General features: G+C 49.8%; 1 protein-coding gene across 1 annotated transcript; it reads left to right on the top strand.

Annotated features, from left to right (window-relative positions):
- Positions 1-140: 140 nt before the first annotated feature.
- LOC133148674 (lymphocyte antigen 75-like) lies at positions 141-21,755 on the top strand. The gene is made up of 67 exons (XM_061271648.1): positions 141-363; positions 2,474-2,691; positions 2,757-2,863; positions 3,054-3,175; positions 3,245-3,307; positions 3,385-3,540; positions 3,625-3,719; positions 4,444-4,564; positions 4,638-4,688; positions 5,631-5,842; positions 5,908-6,014; positions 6,203-6,324; positions 6,398-6,460; positions 6,538-6,693; positions 6,775-6,857; positions 7,334-7,451; positions 7,528-7,554; positions 8,455-8,666; positions 8,732-8,844; positions 9,031-9,152; positions 9,224-9,286; positions 9,382-9,537; positions 9,622-9,704; positions 10,267-10,381; positions 10,461-10,511; positions 10,587-10,757; positions 10,987-11,100; positions 11,177-11,284; positions 11,504-11,712; positions 11,788-11,903; positions 12,069-12,190; positions 12,267-12,329; positions 12,413-12,568; positions 12,674-12,762; positions 13,292-13,412; positions 13,486-13,524; positions 13,603-13,770; positions 13,911-14,030; positions 14,108-14,218; positions 14,288-14,323; positions 14,741-14,961; positions 15,027-15,139; positions 15,356-15,477; positions 15,552-15,614; positions 15,686-15,841; positions 15,926-16,008; positions 16,563-16,677; positions 16,757-16,810; positions 16,886-17,056; positions 17,236-17,352; positions 17,424-17,534; positions 17,742-17,950; positions 18,026-18,141; positions 18,258-18,379; positions 18,457-18,519; positions 18,603-18,758; positions 18,874-18,962; positions 19,334-19,454; positions 19,604-19,639; positions 19,721-19,888; positions 19,985-20,116; positions 20,194-20,304; positions 20,374-20,406; positions 20,475-20,627; positions 21,094-21,239; positions 21,389-21,520; positions 21,601-21,755. The coding sequence occupies exons 1-67, from the start codon at positions 288-290 to the stop codon at positions 21,622-21,624; spliced, it is 7,692 nt and encodes a 2,563-aa protein (XP_061127632.1). The 5' UTR covers positions 141-287; the 3' UTR covers positions 21,625-21,755.
- The last annotated feature ends 894 nt before the right edge of the window (positions 21,756-22,649 follow it).

The raw sequence follows: 22,649 nt of genomic DNA, 5'->3' as shown, positions 1-22,649 counted from the left end.
TCTCATCCCGAATGAAATGATAGTGGTGTCGTAAAGTCTGGACGAAAGAAAATGATATCACGTTCCCTCAGTCAAAGACGTGCACAAGAATAGAACGTGGACGCGCTCTTCCAAGGTGCGTCAGTCAAGAAGGTGGGGGCCGAGCAGCAGCGGCAGCAGCGGCAGCAGCAGCAGGCAGGCGAGCGAGCGAGGTAGCGGCCGTCTCGTTTTGAGCGGAGCCAGTGCATGCACCACATCGACATTCGTGCGTTCAATAGCTTTGAGATCTCTGGTGGGCTTCCGAAGCCATGATGACCCTGCCGACCGTCCGCCAGGCGCTGGTCCTATCTTGCGTTCTATGGATGTTGTACACCTGCACCGCCGGTGAGTACGCCAAAGAAAATGTCCAACTCAGCGATTGTTCTGCTCTAATTGTAACTTTGGAAGGACGCATGAAGGGTTCGGCTGGCAGTGCGGATCCGCTGCTGGGTTAAAAAGTGGCTGAATTGGTCCCAACTATGACTTGTTTTGGCATTTTAACAGTTGTTTTCTACAAAATGGACTGTTCTGCGCAAAAGAGTATGCTTTGGTTTTGTGGCCCAACTTCGGTCCACTTTTTGGACCCAAATGGAGTTGTTTTAAAATGGATGTAACATAGCGCTTGTCCTTGTGTTTCCCCTGGAGTTATGTCAGTCTTCTTTCTTTTTATTTGACCTGTTTCTATACCTCTTTAACATTGATTGCGAGACACAATGGCGCATTCCAACCCGACTCCCCCCCCCCCCCCCCTCCCTCAAATGCGCACGGCAATTCTAGAGAAAGAAGTTTGCGAGGAAACCGAATCTTAAAATGATTCCTTAACTGAAGTGACAGAGCAGAAGAAAATGATTGTAATTGATAAATATGAACATGCCAGAACCCCGATATCACAGGGAGGATGATATATACAGCAAGTCCTCAACATAGACATGTATCAAATATGTTTGGGGAGTAAAAGAGCCCCAGTGAGGACAAAATTATGTTCCATTTCTCGTTTTTCTCCTTCACTTTGATGTTAACGTGGCACTTTTGTTTATTCCTCCAAACAAAATCAACAAAAACGTCATTCGGGCTACAGTCTGTCTGCGCATGTAGCGACACAATAGCACCACTATTGGCTTTAATATTCGCAACCACACATTGCGTTTTTCTCCAATAAAAAAAAAAAAGGGGAAGTGGGGGCAAATACATTTGAACGTGTGTCAAGTGTGCGGCAAATGGAAAAAATGGCGCTCCAGCGCGCTCTCGAGGAGGGGCCTTTGCGCTGGAGCGTGTGTGGGCGGGTGGGGGTTTTAGAGGAAGTGATAGTCATGGAGGTTATTCTGTAGCCATGTTACAAGAGGCATGAAATTCCAACACGTCCTCCTTTGCATAGATTGCCAGAGTATCTTTTAGTAATTGATGACAATAAAAAAGAAAAAGTTGGATGTGGAATTTGTTGGCCTCTAGCGCCATCCTGTGGGCAGAAAATGAGAGCGAGAGAGAAAAGCTTTTCTCTTCTCTCCCCAAGTAGCAGAATGACAGAGGTGGACTGAATTTCCTCCGTTTTTAGACATGTGCAACAGTCCTTGAAAATATTCACCATCTTGAAACTGGTTGATGGTGAAAAATGTGCCTTGTTGATTTATTTATTTATTGTGTTATCTGTTTATTTATTATTTATTCATCACTCTTACTATTGATTGTTTGAATTTTTGCCTTCTTGTTTTTATATTGTGTCGCGTACATGTATGTCTATCGTGTTATGTGTCTCGTCACCGTGGGATAGAGAAAAACGTAATTTCGGTCTCTTTGTGAGTTGTGACGTGGAGAGATTGACAATAAAGCTGACTTTGACTTTGACTTCTTGTTGATGTTATTTCTGTCTGTCTGTCTGCTGGCCGTGAGTCTCCATCCCACCTGCGTCTTCCCCCCCCCCCCCCCCTTTCACTTGCAACTGGGCATGACATCTTTTTTTTTTGTAACGACCAGAAAAAACAGGAAGCTTGAATTGTTAGGTACCTGTGTTAAAAAAAAAGAGGCGTGACTTGTCAAGACGTCTTCCTTTGCATATAGATTGCAAACGTATCTTTTAGCGAGATAGATGTAAACAATAAAAAGTTGGGTGTGGACTCTTGACGTGGGCAGCGCTTGAATAATAAACAAACTTTTCTCTGTCTGAGGGTCAGAATGAAACAATGGAATTGAAATTCCTCCATTTTTAGACACGTGCAATAGTCCCTGAAATTATTCAGCACCTTGAAACTGTTTGATGATTATCTCGTGAAAAAAAAATGGCCTTGTTTATCTCTTGTCTGCATGGCTAATGGCCTTTAATGCCCAAGTCAAGTCATGCAGGTGACGACGCAATTTAGCAAAAAGTGAATTCGGCCAACTTCACTCTTGTCGGTTTGCTCAATTTCTGCTTTTCACCAAATGCTGAAAAATGACCAAGGCAACTTTGCTATTTCATCAGGATTAATCGATCCCAAGACATGTGACACAGTCCATGGTTGGACTGCTCACGGCTCCCACTGCTACAAGAAGATGGAGACCACCAACGGTTGGCTGGGGGCTCGTTACGACTGCCTCTTGGAGCGCGCCGACCTTGTCTCCATCACCGCCGAGGACGAGGAAGACTTTGTGAAGGAGCAAATGGGCAACAAGCCCTTCTGGATCGGACTCTCCAATCTGGTAAGACCAAAGTGCTAGCGGCTCGCTACTAGTAGTTGATTGACAAACGGGATTGGTTTGGGCAGAAATGCAATGGGGACTGGTGTGACTCTTCGGGAGAAGAGAAGCTGACTTGGTCCGACACCGCTGCGACGTCGACCCACGCCAACTGGGACTCGCGTCAAAAGGGAAGGTACGAAGGTCACCTCTTTAGGTTCTGTCAGGCAAGATGCGTAGGAACATTTTGGAACCCCTTTCCAAAAATGTGTGAGCAGGTTAAAAAGCAGCTTTTGTTTTCTTTTTATCAGAAAAAAGCAAAATAAACTCCAAATTGGCTCGTTTGTCAGATGCGTGTCTCATTTTTCCCCACTTTTCCCCGACAGCGCCAACGTTGAGTCCTGCGCCTACGTCAACCAAGGTGTGCGCTCCACCAATCAGCCTGGCAAGTGGAGACATGGATCGTGCCGATCCTCCTTGGCATACATGTGCAAGCGGTCGGCGAGTGGTGAGTCTGTCTCTTCTCGGGATGTTGATGCTGAAAGCAGAAAAGCGTAACCATGTTATCTTTCTGCAGACTGCCCGGACGGACGGCCGTGTTCCTTCAAAGACTTTGGTTACAGTTACAGTCGAGTTGAGAGTGAGTGGCAGCGACCCTTCTTTCTACACTCGCACTGTCTCCTTGTGCTTTTCTAATGAGGTTCTTTTGATTTTCAGCTTCCTTCTGCGACTCTGGCGAGTTCTTGTACAAGGACTCGTGTTACCATTTTGAGGGGACACGTAAAATCTGGAAAGCGGCTGAGGATTTCTGCAAGAACAAGGGAGGTCACCTGGCCAGCGTCCACTCACATGGTGACCGACAATTTTTGACTGGTGAGCGAGCACCAAGGCAAACTGACCAGGCCAGCCATCCACCCGCAATGTTTCACGACAAGTGTTTGTTCTGCTCTCCTCAAGATCACAGGCGACAAGAAGATCCAGAAGCATGGTATTCTTGGCTGGGACTCAAGGGGAACAATGGCAAGTTGGAGTGGAGCGATGGATCAGCTACAGTAAGTGACACGTGTGCAACAGATCAAGGTCCAAAAAGTTGTCAATTGGCCAGAATGAAGCTGTCATGTGAGAAGGCAAAAGTGTCGTTTGAGCAGAACAAAGTTGTGCTGAATTAGAAGGAAAAATGTGATAAGAATGCTCTCCCTGTCAAATAGATTTGAATTTGACGAGTCATGTTACAAGACATAGAGTTTTTTATCTTTTATTTGATGAGGATTCAAATTATAATTTAGAGGGAAAAAGCAACCGAGTGATCAGTAGAATCAAAGTGCACCGTTCATTTTACAGGGAACCGTTTGGAAGATGGCAACAATTCTGATTGTGAGAAAGAGATTATGAAAATGAATTGGAGGGATTTGAATCAATAAAGTGACTTTGAAGGAATTTGCTGGGAGGCCATCTGTACTTTTGCGCTATGCTTACTGTCTGCTGTATGCACACTGGCTCCGTTTTGCTCCTCTTATTTATTGTGTTATCTGTTTATTTATTATTTATTCATCACTCTTATTATTTATTGTTTGTGCCTTCTTGTTTTATATCGTGTCGCTTACTTGTATGTCTATCGTGTAATATGTCTCGTCACCGTGGGATAGAGAAAACGGAGTTTCCGTTTCTTTGTGTGTCTTGACATGTGAAGAGATTGACAATAAAGCTGACTTTGACTTTGAGCAATTGCAACTCCTAACACGCTCAAGTCACGTCCGCTGTGTCTTCCCTCCGCAGGATGACGTTCCCTCGTCTCTTTCTACATCATCAGATGTCTGCTCCATATTGAACGATGTAGGTATCATTGAGATGGTTCATTGCAGTGACAGTGGCATTCGTCCATCCATCTGTCAAAAAGGTTGGAAAGTCACCACCTCTCATTTGCCCTTTGTCTTCTGGTTGCGCTCTCATATTTGATCCCATCCTTCCAGGCAAAGCCAGACATTCTCTTTCGGTTCTTCTGGCGCCGACATCAGCATCAGGTGAGGTGGGAGTCCCACGGAGGGCCGCTTTTTGCTATGGGCAATATGGGCGACCCCTCAGGGCACACAGTACACGTGGGGGCGCACGAGCACTCTCAAGAAAAAAATAAATAAAAATCTCCCGTTTCTAGCTCCATCACTTCCATCTCAAATCTGTTCAATGGGCACTGGGGCGCCTTTATTGTCACGTGATGTCAATTTGCTGCTGAGAGGTGTGTCGGGTCAGGTTGGGGTTCTTTCGTTTGTTCTTTGTGCCTGCGTGCCTGCCAGAAGAGCAGCCCTCTGCTCTGCTCTGGCCGCCCCTCCCTCGCCGCGCGAGACGGTGGACAGCAGAGGGCGGAGAGGAAAAGCAAAGGGGGAGAGTGGCGAGGTATTGCGAGGCCACACAACTGCTTCCAAATCAATGGTTTCATTTGTAAAAGTTATAATACTAGTACTACCGATCTATGTGTAATCAATTGGGTTATGTGAAAAATGTACGCACCAAAAATCAAAACCCAATGGAAAAAAAAAGGGACAGTGCACGCACTGGGTTATGGCCGCATTACTAGATGCTGTTTGCGATGAAAGCGTGTCGGTCGGACTTTGAATTTCCTCCCTTCTTTGACATGTGCAAGAGTCCTTGAAATGATTCCGCATCTTGCAAATGGTTGATGAGGGAAATGTGCTTTGTTGATTTCTTTGTGGAGCGATGATTTCAGAATCGAATTGGCCGATTTGACCCAAAACGTTTTGGCACGCTAAACAGGGAATTTGACTCCGGTTGATCTCAGCCTTGAAGTTTCACTTTATGGATTTCATATTATATTCTTGTCAGTCATGCAGGTGAGACGCATTTTGGCAAAAACTGAATTTGGCCGACTGCATGCTTGTCTCTTTGCGGAATTTGTGCTTTTCACCAAACGCTGAAAAATGACCAAGGCAACTTTTCTGTTTCATCAGGATCAATCAAGAAATGTGACGCAAAACTGGGATGGACTCTTCACGGGTCCCACTGTTACAAGAAGATGGAGACAACCAACGGTTGGCTGGGGGCTCGTCACAACTGCCTCTGGGAGGGCGCCGACCTTGTTTCCATCACCTCCAAGGACGAGGAAGACTTTGTGAAGAGGCAAATGGACGACAAGCCGTTCTGGATCGGACTCTCCAATCTAGTAAGACCAAAGTGCTAGCGGCTGTTGGCTCGCTACTAATTGACAACCGGGATTGGTTTGGGCAGAACTGCGACAAGGGCTGGTGTATCTTTTCGGGAGAAGAGAAGCTGACTTGGTCCGACACCGCTGTGACGCCGACCTACGCCAACTGGGACTCGCGTCAAGACGGAAGGTAAGAAGGTCACCGGTGTTGGCCGAGCAAGATGCTCAGGAACATTTTGGAACCCCTTTGCACAAATGTGTGAGCAGGTTAGAAAGACGCCTTTGTTTTCTTTTGAACAGAAAAGAGGAAAAAAACCTCCAAATTGGCAGTTCCTTTGTCAGATGTGTGTCTCATTTTCCCCCACTTTTCTCCGTCAGCGCCAACGTTGGCTCCTGCGCGTACGTCAACCAAGGTGTGCACCTCTCCAGTCAGCCTGGAAAGTGGAGACATGGATCGTGCCAATCCTCCTTGGCCTACATGTGCAAGTGGTCCCTGGATGGTGAGTCTGAACCGTTCTTGGGACGTTGACAACGCTGAAAGCAGAAAAGCCCAACCGCGTCACCTTCCTGCAGGCTGCCCGGACGGATGGCCGTGTTCCCTCAAAGACTACGGATTGGCCTACCATCGAGCGGAGAGTGAGTGGCAGCGACCCTTCTTTCTACACCCCCACCGTCTCCTTGTGGCTTTCTAATGAGATTCTTTTGGTTTTCAGCTTCCTTCTGCGAGTCTGGCGAGTTCTCGTACAAGGACTCGTGTTACCATTTTGAGGGGACACATACAAACTGGGAAGCGGCTGAGAATTTGTGCAAGAACAAGGGAGGTCACCTGGCCAGCGTCCACTCACTGGTTGACGGACAATTTTTGGCTGGTGAGCGAGCACCAAGGCAAACTGACCAGGCCAGCCATCCACCCGCAATGTTTCACAAGTGTTTGTTTTGCTTTCTTCAAGCTCACATGCGATTAGTATATTGGTCTTGGCTTGGACTCAAGAAGAACAATGGCAAGTTGGAGTGGAGCGATGGATCAGCTACAGTAAGTGACACGTGTGCAACAGATCGAGGTCCAAAAAGTTGTCAATTGGCCAGAATGAAGCTGTCATGTGAAAGGGCAAAAGTGTCATTTGAGCAGAACAAAGTTGTGCTGAATTAGGAGGAAAAATGTGATAAGAATGCTTTCCCTGTCAAATAGATTTGAATTTGACGAGTGATGTTACAAGACAAACAGTTTTTTATTTTTTATTTGATGAGGATTCAAATGATAATTTAGAGGGAAAAAGCAATCAAGTGATCAGTCGAATCAAAGTGCACCGTTCGTTTTACAGGGAAACCTTTTTTCGTTGAAAAGTTTCAATCTGAATATGGCAACAATTCTGATTGTGAGAAAGAGGTTAGGAAAATGAATTGGAGAGATTTGAATTGATAAAGTGACTTTGGAGGAATTTGCTGGGAGGCCATCTGAGTAACTGCCTAACACGCTCAAGTCACGTCTGCCATGTCTTCCCTCCGCAGGATGACGTCCCCTCGTCTCTTTCTACATCATCATCATACGACTGCTCCAAATTGGCCGATGATGGTAAAATTGTCATCGAGAACTGTGATGACCTTCGTCCATCCATCTGTCAAAAAGGTCGGAAAGTCACGACTTCTCATTTGCCCTTTGTCTTCTGGTTGCGCTCTCATATTTGATCCCATCCTTCTTTCAGTTCTTCCGGCGCCGACATCGCCATCAGGTGAGGTGGGAGTCCCACGCAGGGCCTCTTTTTGCTATGGGCAATATAGGCGACCCCTCAGGGCACACAATCCACGTGGGGGCGCACGAAAAAAAAAAAAACCTCCCGTTTTCTAGCTCCATCACTTCCATCTCAAATCTGTTCAATGGGCACTGGGGCGCCTTTATTGTCACGTGATTTCAATTTGCTGCTGAGAGGCGTGTCGGGTCAGGTCGGGGTTCTTTCGTTTGTTCTTTGTGCCTGCCAGAAGAGCAGCCCTCTGCTCTGCTCTGGCCGCCCCGCCCTCGCCGACAGCAGAGGGCGGAGAGGAAAAGCAAAGGGGGAGGGTGGCGAGGGAATGCAAGGCCACACAACTGCTTCCAAATCAATGGTTTCATTCGTAAAAGTTATAATACTACCGATCCATGTGTAATCAATTGGGTTATGTGGAAAATGTACATACCAAAAATAAAAACCCAATGGAAAAAAAAAGGGACAGTGCACGCACTGGGTTATGGCCGCATTACTAGATGCTGTTTGCGATGAAAGCGTGTCGGTCGGACTTTGAATTTCCTCCCTTCTTTGACATGTGCAAGAGTCCTTGAAATGATTCCGCATCTTGCAAATGGTTGATGAGGGAAATGTGCTTTGTTGATTTCTTGGTGGCTAGATGATTTCAGAATCGAATTGGCCAATTTGACCCAAAACGTTTTTGCACGCTAAACAGGGAATTTGACTCCGGTTGATCTCAGCCTTGAAGTTTCACTTTATGGATTTCATATTATATTCTTGTCAGTCATGCAGGTGAGACGCATTTTGGCAAAAACTGAATTCGGCCCACTGCATGCTTGTCTCTTTGCTCAATTTGTGCTTTTCACCAAACGCTGAAAAATGAACAAGGCAACTTTCCTGTTTCATCAGGATCAATCAAGACATGTGACGCAAGAATTGGATGGACTCTTCACGGCTCCCACTGCTACAAGAAGATGGAGACCCCCAACGGTTGGCTGGGGGCTCGTTACGACTGCCTCTGGGAGGGCGGCGACCTTGTTTCCGTCACCTCCAAGGACGAGGAAGACTTTGTGAAGGAGCAAATGGGCGACAAGCCGTTCTGGATCGGACTCTCCAATCTGGTAAGACCAAAGTGCTAGCGGCTGTTGGCTCGCTACTAATTGACAACCGGGATTGGTTTGGGCAGAACTGCGACGAGGACGTGTGTGAGTTTTTGGAAGCGGGAGAAAAGAAGCTGACTTGGTCCGACACCGCTGTGACGCCAACCTACGCCAACTGGGACTCGCATCAAGACGGAAGGTAAGAAGGTCACCGGTGTCGGCCGAGCGAGATGCTCAGGTACATTTTGGAACCCCTTTGCACAAATGTGTGAGCAGGTTAAAAAACAGCTTTTGTTTTCTTTTTATCAAAAAAAAAGCAAAATAAACTCCAAATTGGCTCGTTTGTCAAATGTGTGTCTCATTTTTCCCCACTTTTCCTCGTCAGCGCCAACGTTGGCTCCTGCGCCTACATCAACCAAGGTGTGCACCTCTCCAGTCAGCCTGGAAAGTGGAGATATGGATCGTGCCAATCCTCCTTGGCCTACATGTGCAAGTGGTCCCCGGATGGTGAGTCTGAACCGTTCTTGGGACGTTCTCCTGAAAGTAGGAGGAATTGCAATCACGTGGTCCTCCTGCAGACTGCCCGGACGGATGGCCGTGTTCCTACAAAGACTTGGGTTACGGTTACAGACAAGTTGAGAGTGAGTGGCAGCGGCGCTTCTTTCTACACCCGCAGCCGCACTTCTCCTTGTGCTTTTCCAACGATTTATGATCGAATTTTTCGTTTGGGTTTCAGCTTCCTTCTGCGACTCTGGCGAGTTCCTGTACAAGGACTCGTGTTACCATTTTGAGGGGACACAAACAAACCAGGAAGCGGCTGAGAATTTGTGCAAGAACAAGGGAGGTCACCTGGCCAGCGTCCACTCACTAGTTGACGGACAATTTTTGGCTGGTAAGCGAGCGCCAAGACAAACTGACCAGGCCAGTCATCCACCCGCAATGTTTCACAACAAGTGTTTGTTTTGATTTCCGCAAGCCCACCGGGCACTAGGATGGTATTCTTGGCTGGGACTCAAGGAGAACAATGGCAAGTTGGAGTGGAGCGATGGATCAGCTACAGTAAGTGACACGTGTGCAACAGATCGAGGTCCAAAAAGTTGTCAATTGGCCAGAATGAAGGTGTCATGTGAGAGGGCAAAAGTGTCATTTGAGCAGAACAAAGTTGTGCTGAATTAGGAGGAAAAACGTGACAAGAATGCTCTCCCTGTCAAATGGATTTGATTGTGACTTGAGTCATGTTACAAGAAAAACAGTTTTTTTTTTTTTCATTTGATGAGGATTGAAATGATAATTTAGAAGGAAAAAAAACAACAAAGTGATCAGTCGAATAAAGTGCACCACCGTTCATTTTACATGGTAACATTTTTTCATGGTAACATTTTTTCATTGAAAAGTTTCAATCTGAATATGGCAACAATTCTAAATTTGATCAAAAGCGGTGATGGAAAGGAATTGGAGAGATTTGAATCAATAAAGTGACTTTGGAGGAATTTGCTGGGAGGCCATCTGAACAACTGCAACAGCTAACACGCTCAAGTCACGCCCACCCGCTGCGCCCTCCCTGCCTGCCTCCCTCCCTGCCTCCCTCCCTGCCTCCCTCCCTGCCTCCCTCCCTCCGCAGGATGACGTCCCGTTGTATCTTCCTACACAACCATATACCTGCTCCAAATTGACAAGTGACGGTGAAGTTTACATGGACACTTGCGAAACCCTTCGTCCATCCATCTGTCAAAAAGGTCGGAAAGTCACGACCTCTCATTTGCCCTTTGTCTTCTGGTTGCTCTCTATTATTTGATCCCTCTCACGTCCTTACAGGCAAGGCCAGAGATTCTCTTCCGCTTCTTCCGGCGCCGACATCCGCATCAGGTGAGCGGGCGTCCCACCCTGCAGCCCACGTGCAAAATCCTGTTTGCCCTCAAGTGACTCGAGTCTCGCTTGCAGGCAAGAGCGCAAAGTGCGGCTGGTGGCAGGAAAACCCCGCCAACGACAGCTTCTGCTACCTGATCAACTCCAAGCCCAGCAAGACCTGGAAGGAGGCGCGAGACAAGTGCGCCCGCCTCAGCGGCAACCTGCTCGGCATCACCGACTCGCAGGAACACGCCTTCATCCAAGGTAGGCTGTCCAATGTGCTTGATGAAAGAATCCATGCGGGAGAAAGTGGAATTGAGGGAGCACCGAAGGAATCACTTTTTGCCGAGTTCTTTTCATTACGGACAAAAGCTTGTGGCCCCCAGCGACAAGGACAGGACACAAGCCAGACGTCATCCACACTTCCTTACAGTTAAGCGTTTCGCACATGCGCCTGTGAGATGTTTCAACCGTGTTTACCTTTGACCCAAAGGTCTTGTGCCAAAGGCTTCCTCTTTGTGGTTGGACACCGACGACACCACGGTTGAAGACGGCAGCGAGCAGTCGGCCCAATCCTCACCCAATTCCGTCCAGTTAGCCGCCGCAGGTGGGTGGGTCTAAAACTTGGCCGGAAAATGTCCATTTCCGTCAAGGAGCGCTGAGCATCTGCCGTCTCCTTCCAGGTGACTCCAGTAACCCCTCCGGCCGACGCTGCAACTTTCTCAGTGGCGAGGGCGGCGGAGAAGTCGGCGATTGCAAGACGAAGCGCGGCTACGTCTGCAAGAGAAGAGGTAAGACAAGGTGCTCGGGTGACTCTGCCAAATGGGTGTCATCAGATCGGAAGGCCAAAACGGCGATTGTTAGTTTTTTTTGTCTGATGTCAGTGACAGGCTGAAACTGAATGAAGGCGTGGTCCGCTACTTTGTCGCATATCTTAATTTCGCCAAATGCCAAAGAATACAAAAAACATGGCGCTATGAAGTCAGAATAATCCCAATGTGTCTCCTCAGTCATTCAGACATGTGATCGGACCAAAGGCTGGCGCCGCTCGGGCTCCAAGTGCTACAAGAAGATGGCGACCACCAACGGTTGGCTGGGGGCTCGTTACGACTGCGTCTTGGAGGGCGGCGACCTGGTCTCCATCACCTCGCCTTACGAGGAAATCTTTGTGAAGAAGCAAATGGGCGATAAGCCGTTCTGGATCGGACGCTCCAATCTGGTGAGACGGAAGCGCAGGAAAGCAACTGTTGACTCGCTATCGGTACGCCATTGTTGACAAGTTTGGACTCTGCAGAAATGCAACGAGGCCTGGTGTCAGCTTTCGGAAGCGGGAGAAAAGAGGCTGACTGGGTCCGACGACACCGCCGTGACTCCGACCTATGCCAACTGGGACTCGCGTCAAGACAGAAGGTAAGAAGGGTCACCTCTTTGCGCCCTTTCATTGCCAGGCGGGACACACATAGGGAGATTATGGAACCCGTCTGCAGAATTTGAAAGAGCGGACATACCGCCGCCTTCAAATTGGCAGCACGTTTGTCGGATGTGTTTCTGGCTTTTCACGACCTCTCCCGACAGCGCCGACGTTGGTTCCTGCGCGTACGTCAACCAAGGGGCGCACGGAGGCACTCAGCCTGGCAAGTGGAGACATGGCTCGTGCGCATCCTCCTTGGCGTACATGTGCGAGCGGCCGCTCGACGGTAAGTCTGCACGTCCCTTGCCATGTTGACGCTCAAAGGAGGAAAAAAAAAATGCAATCACGTCGTCCTCCTGCAGCCTGCCCGGAGGGACGGCTGTGTTCCTACAAAGACTACGGATTGGGCTACCATCGCGTGGACAGTGAGTGGCAGCGACGCTTCTTTCTTTTCACACCCGCAGCGCCCCCTTGTGGTTTTGTAATCCATGTTTCTTGCCGGCTTCAGCTTCCTACTGCGACAATGGCGACTTCCTGTACAAGGACTCTTGCTATCACTTTGAGGGAATGGTGCGCCCTTGGGCGGGAGCCGAGAGGTTCTGCCAAGAATGGAACGGTCACCTGACCAGCGTCCTCTCATGGGAAGAGCGCCAATTCTTGGCTGGTGAGTCAAACTGCCTATGCCAGCAATTGTCCCCCGGCGCTTCGCAATGTCTGTCACGTTTGAATGCTCTTCTTGTGCTAAATGGCTTTTTCTGATTTCCTCAAGCTCACGCGCCATATGTAGAAGGTCTGCAATCCTGGGTGGGACTCAAGAAGAACAAGGGCAACTTTGAGTGGAGCGACTCAACACCTGCGGTAAGTGAAAGGTTGATAGAGCTGTCTGCATAAGTTGGCCCAGAATGAAGGTGTCAGATCGGAAGGCAAAAGGTCCAAGTGAGGACAAAAGGCACATTTTAGCACAACAATGAACTAGGAGGAACAAAAGTTCGACTTTGGCGCAAGCATGCTCATCATGTTGTTACAAAAAGAGATCAACATTGAAGGTGTTAATCAGCTGGAGCAAGAACAAGGACAAAGTGGTGGAATTGGAAGAACTTCATCTTCAAGAAAAGTGTGAAAAAACAAGTCATCGATGCAGAAGTTGCACGGGTCAAAGTTGCACATTTCTGAGAATAAAATGACTGTAAAAACCTGAGTCTGAAACTCAAGCTGCGATTCAATTGCAAGAAAATTGTCAAACGACTACAAAGCGGCTCAAAAGAATTGGCGATATGGTGAGAAAAGGTTTGAGGAAAATATTGATTAGTGGGAGGAACAAAGGTCTCAAATGTGGTGGCAAGCAAGAGCAAACGCGGCAAAGTCACGTCTGGCCTGTCGTCCGCAGGGCAACACCGAGTGGGTTCCAAACGGGCCGATAGGACGTGGTAACTGCGCTGCCTTGTCGCAAACTGGGAAACTTGAGGACTGGCCATGCACCAAAAACCAGCCATTCATCTGTAAAAAAGGTCCGCAAATGACGAGCACTCACTCTCCACTTTTATGTGCTCGCTCATAATCATCCCTCTTCCTTCCTTGCAGCCAAGGTCCAAGACTTTCTTCATTTTCTGCCGCCACCAGGTGGGCATCCCACTCGGCAGTCGGCGTGCGGTCTCTTGTCGCAGGTTTGCCCTCGAGTGACTCCACTCTCGTTTGCAGGCCGGAGCGCAAAGTGCGGCTGGTGGCAGGAGCGGACCTCCTCCGACTTCTGCTACCTGATCCAACGCAGGCCAACCAAGGTCTGGAAGGAGGCACGAGACGACTGCCGCCGCCGCGGAGGCGACCTGCTCAGTATCACCGACTCACAAGAACAGGACTTCATACAAAGTGGGCTGTCTGTCTGTCTGTCTGTCTGTCTGTCTGTCTGCCTGCCTGTCTGTCTGGCCGGTGGCGATCAGGGCTGTTGAATTCCCCCAACGTGGAATGTTTCCAACTCGTGTTGCACATTTGTCCATTTACCTCCAAAGGTCTGTACGCTTCTCTTCCGAGCGCTCCCTCCCTGTGGTTGGGCGTCAACAACAACATCATGAAAGACGGCAGCAAGTGGACTGACGGATCCTTCTTCGGTTACATCCACATGAACGCAGGTGGGTCCAAAACCGGAGCGATGTCTGTCTGCGACGTTGCGGACCAACGGCGCTGAGCGTCAATCGTCTCCTTCCAGATGACCCCGGCGACCTCTCCGGTGCGTCCTGTCTTTCCCTGCGCACAAGCAACGACCGCTGGAAGTTTGACGATTGCCGAAAGAGGAAAGGCTACGTCTGCAAGAAAAGAGGTAAGACGTGGCAACGCTCGGCCGATTCTCGCAACGTGCTGACTCGCTTCGTTGGCTTTTGTCTTGCAGGAAACGTTCCGACACCTTCGCAGCAGCCTCATGACGGTAAGGGGGGAGTCGGATGTGAACTCTTTTGACGTGTAGCGCCACCCTGTGGGCACCACTTGAGTTAAAAACAAACAAACAAACAAATTTGTCTCTGTCCGAGGGTCCGAGTGACAGAAGTGGACTGAATTTCCTCCATTTTTCCACATGTGCAAAAGTCCTTGAAAGTATTTAAGATCTTGAAACTGTTTGATGATTATCTCGTGTAAAAAAAAAGAAAAAAGAAAAAGCCTTGTTTACCTCTTGTGACTATATGCTCTCGGGCTAGTGGCCTTTAATACCCAAGTCAAGTCATGCAGGGGACGACGCAATTTAGCAAAAAGTGAATTCGGCCAACCTCATTCTTGTCGGTTTGCTCAATTTCTGCTTTTCACCAAATGCTGGGAAATGACCCAGGCAGCTTTGCTGTTCCATCAGGATTAATCAATCCCAAGGCAACATGTGACGCAGTCAATGGTTGGAGTGCTCACGGCTCCAACTGCTACAAGAAGATGGAGACCCCCAACGGTTGGCTGGGGGCTCGTCACAACTGCCTCTGGGAGGGCGCCGACCTTGTCTCCATCACCTCCCAGGACGAGGAAATCTTTGTGAAGGAGCAAATGGGCAACAAGCCCTTCTGGATCGGACTCTCCAATCTGGTAAAACCAAAGTGCTAGCGGCTGTTGGCTCGCTACTAATTGACAACCGGGATTGGTTTGGGCAGAACTGCGACGAGGACGTGTGTGAGTTTTTGGAAGCGGGAGAAAAGAAGCTGACTTGGTCCGACACCGCTGTGACGCCGACCTACGCCAACTGGGACTCGCGTCAAGACGGAAGGTAAGAAGGTCGCCTCTTTGCGTTCAGTGTCAGGCAAGATGCACAGGAGGATTATTTGGAGGGGTCCTTTTCCAAAATATGTGAGAGCAGGGGACGAGCAGGTCAAAAATAGAAAAGGGTTTTGGTGAGTATTCATCAGAAAAAAAGGGTCACACCTCCAAATTGGCGGCACGTTCCTCGGATGTGTGTCTCGCTTTTTACGACTTTTCCCCACAGCGCCGACGTTGGCTCCTGCGCCTACGTCAACCAAGGTGTGCACCTCTCCGGTCAGCCTGGCAAGTGGAGACATGGATCGTGCCAATCCTCCTTGGTGTACATGTGCGAGCGGTCGCCCGACGGTAGGTCCACACGTCCGTTGTCATGTTGACGCTGAAAGCAGGAACAAACGCGCAACCGTGTTATCTTTCTGCAGACTGCCCGGACGGATGGCCGTGTTCCTTCAGAGACTTGGGTTACAGTTACCGTCGAGTTGAGAGTGAGTGGCAACGACCCTTCTTTCTACACTCGCTCCTTGTGGCTTTCTAATGAGGTTCTTTTGGTTTTCAGCTTCCTTCTGCGACTCCGGCGAGTTCTCGTACAAGGACTCGTGTTACCATTTTGAGGGGACAGGTAAAACCTGGCAAGCGGCTGAGGATTCGTGCAAGAACAAGGGAGGTCACCTGGCCAGCCTCCACTCCCTGGTTGACGGACAATTTTTGGCTGGTGAGCGAGCGCCAAGACAAACTGAGCAGGTCAGCAATCCACCCGCAACGTTTCACCACCAGTGTTTGTTCTGCTTTCCTCAAGCTCACGAGCGAGAAGGATTTCATTCTTGGGTGGGACTCGAGAATAGCACAGCCCAATTGGAGGAGCGCAACGGATCATCTACAGTAAGTGACACGGGTGCAACAGATCGAGGTCCAAAAATCTGTTAATCGGCCAGAATGAAGCGGTCACGTGAGAGGTGTCATTTCAGTAGAACCGAGTTGAATGAATAAGGAGTGAAGAAAACCTGACAAGAGTGCTCTCTCCCTGTCAAATAGATTTGAATTTGTTGCAAGGAGTGACAAAGGTCTTTTAGCTTAGTGGCGTACGGAGAATTGCCAAGTCGGGTCAAGTCCAGTTTATTTATATAGCTCTAAATCACAAGCAGTCTGAATTGAGAATTCTTCTCAAAGCATCCCCTGATCTTAAGCTCTTAGTTGTGATATATTCATATTACAGGGGAGTAAAATCTAAAGTTTAGGGGTTTGGAAAACTTCAGGTTGGAATACTGCAACAATTTCTCTTGGTTGTGGAAACGTTCGGAATGATGGGGGGGGGGGGGGGGGGGGGGAGCGGGAAACAGATTTGAATCAGTGAGAGGCGACTTTGAAGGAAATTTAGCGGGAGCTCATCTGAGCAACTGCGGCGAAACCAAACACGCACGCTGTGTCCTCTGCAGGACAACGCCACATGGAGCCTCACTCAAGATTCAGACGAATGCCCACAAATGAATGGCAAAGAAGAAGTTGAGACCCAAGTTTGCACTGGCCTTTGTCCATCCATCTGTCAAAAAGGTCGGAAAGTCACAACCTCTCATTTGCCCTTTGTCTTCTGGTTGCTCTCTATTATTTGATCCCTCTCACGTCCTTACAGGCAAGGCCAGAGATTCTCTTCCGCTTCTTCCGGCGCCGCTGACTTCAGCATCAGGTGGGCGGGCGTCCCACCCTGCAGCCCACGTGCAAAATCCTGTTTGCCCTCAAGTGACTCGAGTCTCGCTTGCAGGCAAGAGCGCAAAGTGCGGCTGGTGGCAGGAAAACCCCGCCAACGACGACTTCTGCTACCTGATCAACTCCAAGCCCACCGAGACCTGGAAGGAGGCGCGAGACAAGTGCGCCCGCCTCAGAGGCAACCTGCTCGGCATCTCCGACTCGCAGGATCACACCTTCGTCCAAGGTAGGACCACCGACTCACTTTTTGCCAAGTTTCTTTCGTTCCAAACAAAAGACCAAAAATAAGCTTGTGGCCGGCCCCCACCCACAAGGACACGAGCCAGACGTCTCCCGCACTTCATTGCGGTGAAGCGTTTTGCCTGGAAGATGTTTCAACCGTGTTTGTTTACCTTTGACCCATAGGTCTTCTGCCAAACGCTTCCTCCTCTGTGTGGTTGGACGCCAGCGACATCATGGGCGAAGACGGCAGCAAGAAGTCTGACCACTCCTCACCGAGTTCCGCCCAGTTGGCCGCCGCAGGTGGGTCTAAAACCTGGCCGCAAAATGTCCATTTCCGGGGAGGAACGGAGAAGTCTGTGGTCTCCTTGCAGGTAACCCTGGGGACCCCTCCGGCCGGCGCTGCAACTCCTTACTTGGTGGCAAGGGCGGCCGGGAAGTTGGCGATTGCGAGGAGAAGCGCGGCTACGTCTGCAAGAGAAGAGGTAAGACAAGGTGCTCGGGTGACTCTGCCAAATGGCTGTCATCAGATCGGAAGACCAAAATGGCGATTGTTAGTTTTTTTTGTCTGTTGTCAGTGACAGGTTGGAACTGAATGAAGTCGTGGTCCGCTACTTTGTCGCATATCTTAATTTTGCCAAATGCCGAAGAATGCAAAAAACACAGAATAATCCCAATATGTGTGTCCTCAGTCATTCAGACATGTGAAAGGAACAAAGGGTGGCGCCGCTTGGGCCCCAACTGCTACAAGAAGATGGCGACCGCCAACGGTTGGCTGGGGGCTCGTTACGACTGCGTCTTGGAGGGCGGCGACCTCGCCTCTATCACCTCGCCGAACGAGGAAATCTTTGTGAAGGAGCAGATGGGCGACAAACCCTTCTGGATCGGGCGCTCCAATCTGGTGAGACGGAAGCGGAGGAAAGCAACTGTTGACTCGCTATTGCTACACCATTGTTGACAAGTTTGGACTCTGCAGAAATGCAACCAGGCCTGGTGTCAGTTTTTTGAAGCGGGAGAAAAAAGCCTGTCCTTGTTCGACGACACCGCTGCGACCCCGACCTATGCCAACTGGGACTCGCGTCAAGGAAGAATGTAAGAAGGGTCACCTCTTTGCATGCTGAATTTGAGAGAGCGGACATACCGCCGCCTTCAAATTGGCAGCACGTTTGTCGGATGTGTCTCTGGCTTTTCACGACTTCTCCCGACAGCGCCGAGGTTGGTTCCTGCGCGTACGTCAACCAAGGTGCGCACGGAGGCAATCAGCCTGGCAAGTGGAGACATGGCTCGTGCGGATCCTCCTTGGCGTACATGTGCGAGCGGCCGCTCGACGGTAAGTCTGCACGTCCCTTGCCATGTTGACGCTCAAAAGAGGAAAAAAAAAAATGCAATCACGTCGTCTTCCTGCAGCCTGCCCGGAGGGACGGCTGTGTTCCTACAAAGACTACGGATTGGGCTACCATCGCGTGGAGAGTGAGTGGCAGCGACGCTTCTTTCTTTTCACTCTCGCAGCGCCCCCTTGTGGTTTTGTAATCCATGTTTCTTGCCGGCTTCAGCTTCCTACTGCGACAATGGCGACTTCCTGTACAAGGACTCTTGCTATCACTTTGAGGGGAGGGAGAGCACTTGGAAGGAGGCCGAGGACTTCTGCCAAGAATGGAACGGTCACCTGACCAGCGTCCTCTCATGGGACGAGCGCCAATTCTTGGCTGGTGAGCGAGCGCCAGGACACACTGACCTGGCCAGCAATAATTGTCCGCCAGCCAGCGCTTCACAACGTCTGACATGCTCTTCTTGTGCTAAATGGCTTCTTCTGGTTTCCTCAAGCTCACGCGCCATATGTAGAAGGTCTGCAATCCTGGGTGGGACTCAAGAAGAACAAGGGCAACTTTGAGTGGAGCGACTCAACACCTGCAGTAAGTGAAACGTTGATAGAGCTGTCTGCATAAGTTGGCCCAGAATGAAGGTGTCAGATCGGAAGGCGAAAGGTCCAAGTGAGGACAAATTTTAGCAGAGCAAACTTTGATAGAATTACAATTTGGACCACAATGTCCCTCTTACACAAAGAGAACAATGTTGAAGGTGTCAATCAGCTGGAGCATTAACGAGGACAACGTTGCGGGATTCTAAGATTGTCATTTACTGGAAAACTTGAATGAAATCATAAATGATCAAAGTGCAGAATTTCACAGGTCAAAGTTGGACTTTTGGGAGAATCAAATGACTGGGAAAGTTTGAGTCTGAAATTGTGCTTTAACTGGAAAACCTTCTGGCTTCTCGTTCGCAGAACAACATCGAGTGGGTCCCAGACGGGCCGGCAGGACGTGGTGACTGCTGTGTGCTGTCGCTGACTGGACAACTTGAAGACTGGCCCTGCACCAATATTCGGCTATTCATCTGTAAAAAAGGTCCGCAAACAACTAATACTAGATTAAAGGATGGATGGATGGATAAATAAAAAATAAATAAATAAATAAATCATACATTTCATTTATAATGCACTTTACATTTTAAGGCAAATCTAAGAGCGCTAATGTGTCCTCTCTTTTCCTTGCAGCCAAGGTCCAGGACTTTCCTCTTCCTCCGCCGCCAGGTGGGCGTCCCACTCGGCAGTCGACGTGCGGTGGTCTCTCGTTGCCCGTTTGCCCTCAAGTGACTCCACTTTCGTTTGCAGGCTGGAGCGCAAAGTGCGGCTGGTGGCAGGACCGACCCTCCTCCGACTTCTGCTACCTGATCCAACGCAGGCTCACCAAGGCCTGGAAGGAGGCGCGAGACGACTGCCTCCGCCGCGGAGGCGACCTGCTCAGCATCACCGACTCACACGAACAGGCCTTCATACAAAGTAGGCTGTCTGTCTGTCTGTCTGTCCGGTCGCCATCAGGTCTGTTGAATTCCCCCAACGTGCAATGTTTCAAACTCTTGTTGCACATTTGACCAGTTACCTCCAAAGCTATGTACACTGCTCTGCCGAGCGCTCCCTCTCTGTGGTTGGGCGTCAACAACAACATCACGAAAGGCGGCAGCGAGTGGACTGACGGATCCCCGTTCGGTTACATCCTCATGGACGGAGGTGGCTCAAAAACCCAACCAACGTTTGTCTGCGACGTTGCGGAGGCACGGAGCTGAGCGTCTGTCGTCTCCTTCCAGATGAGCCCGGTGACCTCTCTGGTGCGTCCTGTCTTTCCTTCCTCACAAGCAACAGCCGCTGGAAGTTTGACGATTGCCGGAAGAAGAGAGGCTACGTCTGCAAGAAAAGAGGTAAGACGTGGCGACGCTCGGCCGATTTTCACAACGTGCCGACTCGCATTTTTTACTTTTGTCTTGCAGGAAACACGGCCAAACCCCCGCGGCCTCATGACGGTACGTCTCCTTCAACGGTGGCTTCGAAGGATGCGAGACACAAAAATGACACGACGATGCTTTTGCAGGATTTAAGGAGACCCTTGTCTGCAACGACCGTTCTGCTGACCTGGTATGTGAGGCTGAGGGTCAGAAGCAAGGTCGCATCAGCATCCAGTCTGCCTTTTACGGTCGGCGGAGCTGGGATGTTTGCTTGGCGGACGGCGACTCATACAATGACGGTACGAGCTGACAACCCATCATTTTGATGATTCCAATTGAGTCATTTGTCCGCCTACCTCTGAAGGCCCACTCAGCGTGCTTTGCTTGATTTCCTGCTGTTGAAAATGATCCAATGCTCGCAAATCGTCCAGATGCCAGAATGGGACTATATGCAGAAAGAGATCACCAACTGATTCCCGAGCGCGGCACCGCTGCTGCTCACTGCTCCCCTCTCCCCCAGGGGATGGATTAAAATCACACGGGGATGGGTTAAATGCAGAGGACAAATTTCACCACACCCAGGTGTGTGTGTGACGATCATTGGGACTTTAATCTTTTAATCTTAATCTTTAAGAAAGAGACAGATGTTAGCTTGGTTCGACTTTGTCTTGTTGAACTCACTTTCAAATTCTCAAATCCAAATTCAAGCTGCATCAATGCTCGTCAGGCCCCCACGCAGACTTGCTGGTGTGTTGTAACTTTCAGAGTACTGCACAGTGGAAGGCATCCTCCCTCGCTACAGGAAATGTGCAACAGCCAGCAAAAATGCCACATTGAGCTTATGGAGGACGAGTCCTGCCCTGTCTCCTCCTCCAAATATCTGCAGATGGTCTACAGCTGTGAACAGAAAGGTGGGTTTCACGTCTCGTGATCTTCCACTCTGCACCGAATCGAGGACTCTTCACATTCCCATGCAAGGAGTACCTCGGTGGCCAGATTTCTATTTTATTTGGCCTTTAAGCATCTGTGTCAAATTCAAATGACTTTTGGCTGTCCTCAGTATGTCTCGACAGTCTGGGCATCGCCGACGGGAGCGTCGCAGACTCTTCCTTCATGGCCTCCTCCTCAATGGAAGATGCCACCCCAGAAAAAGCACGCCTCAACGGAGAGTCCTGCTGGAAGCCGTCAAAAGGTTGTATGTGGAAAATTGACAGCTTGGCACTTTGGTCTCCTAAGCGTTCTCATGTCCCCCCCCCCCCCCCCTTCCTCCAGCCATCGGCAGTTGGATCCAGGTGAACCTCGGTTACACGAGAAAGGTGACGGGGATCGTGACCCAGGGCTGTGATGGCGCTAATACTGGCTCCTGGAATATCCATCTTGAGATGAAGCTGAGCGTTAACTGGAGGAAGTGGACCGAGCACCCAAACGGGAAGGTGAGCGCGAGGGACAATCGAGTCGACCTCCAAACTTGTCACAACAAACCAGGAAACATTGTATTTCTAGTTCATTGGCGGTGGGACTCACCTGCTTGAGACGCCCGCGTTCGCTCAGTACGTCCGCATCCTGCCGCTGGAGAATCTTCCCCAGTTTGGCCTCCGCTTCGACATCTTGGGATGCGCACATGACGGTGAGCAACGCAATCCGCGGCCGCTTTGGTTGCCCAAAACAACAACCCCAAACGTGCCACAAACTCTCGGTCGCCTTTTGTCCGACAGATGAGACGACCTGCGCCAGAACGTTCAACAGCCTCCACGTGACCGATTCGATGACGTGAGTAACGCTTGACACAATGTTTCATGAGCGCCTGTTGTCAATTTCACGACATGTGCGTCTTCTGCAGGTTCTACTGTCCCCCGGGCTGTGACAAAGAGGAACACTTTGTCTTTGGATTGATGGTCTACTCTGCGGTACGGGATCGCCTGACCCACCGGTGGAGGTCTTGTATGTGATTGCAACTTTGTGTAAATGCAGGGCTCGCACGTCTGCGCGGCCGCTATTCACGCCGGAGTCATCCGGAGCGACATCGGAGGAAACTGTATCGTGATGAGAGCTCCCAAACAGCAAGTCTACACGGGCTCCACCGGGAACGGGATCACCTCCAGACAGTGAGTGGGCGACCTTCACGGAAAGGTCCCATGAAGAGCCACCGGCTAATTATCGCTTTGCTATTTGCAGTTTGGTCGACCCACTGGACGTGTCGCACACGTTTGGAGACGGAGGTGAGTTGTAAAACTATTTCCCCAACTGTTGATGGCAACTAAACGCCACGTGGCGGCATCTCACCTGCAGAGCCCAGATGCTCAGCGCCTGACTGGGAGGAG

The sequence above is a fragment of the Syngnathus typhle genome, unplaced genomic scaffold (genome assembly GCF_033458585.1).
Source record: "Syngnathus typhle isolate RoL2023-S1 ecotype Sweden unplaced genomic scaffold, RoL_Styp_1.0 HiC_scaffold_127, whole genome shotgun sequence".
NCBI lineage: Eukaryota > Metazoa > Chordata > Actinopteri > Syngnathiformes > Syngnathidae > Syngnathus > Syngnathus typhle.
This window is presented reverse-complemented; position numbering and strand designations above follow the sequence as displayed.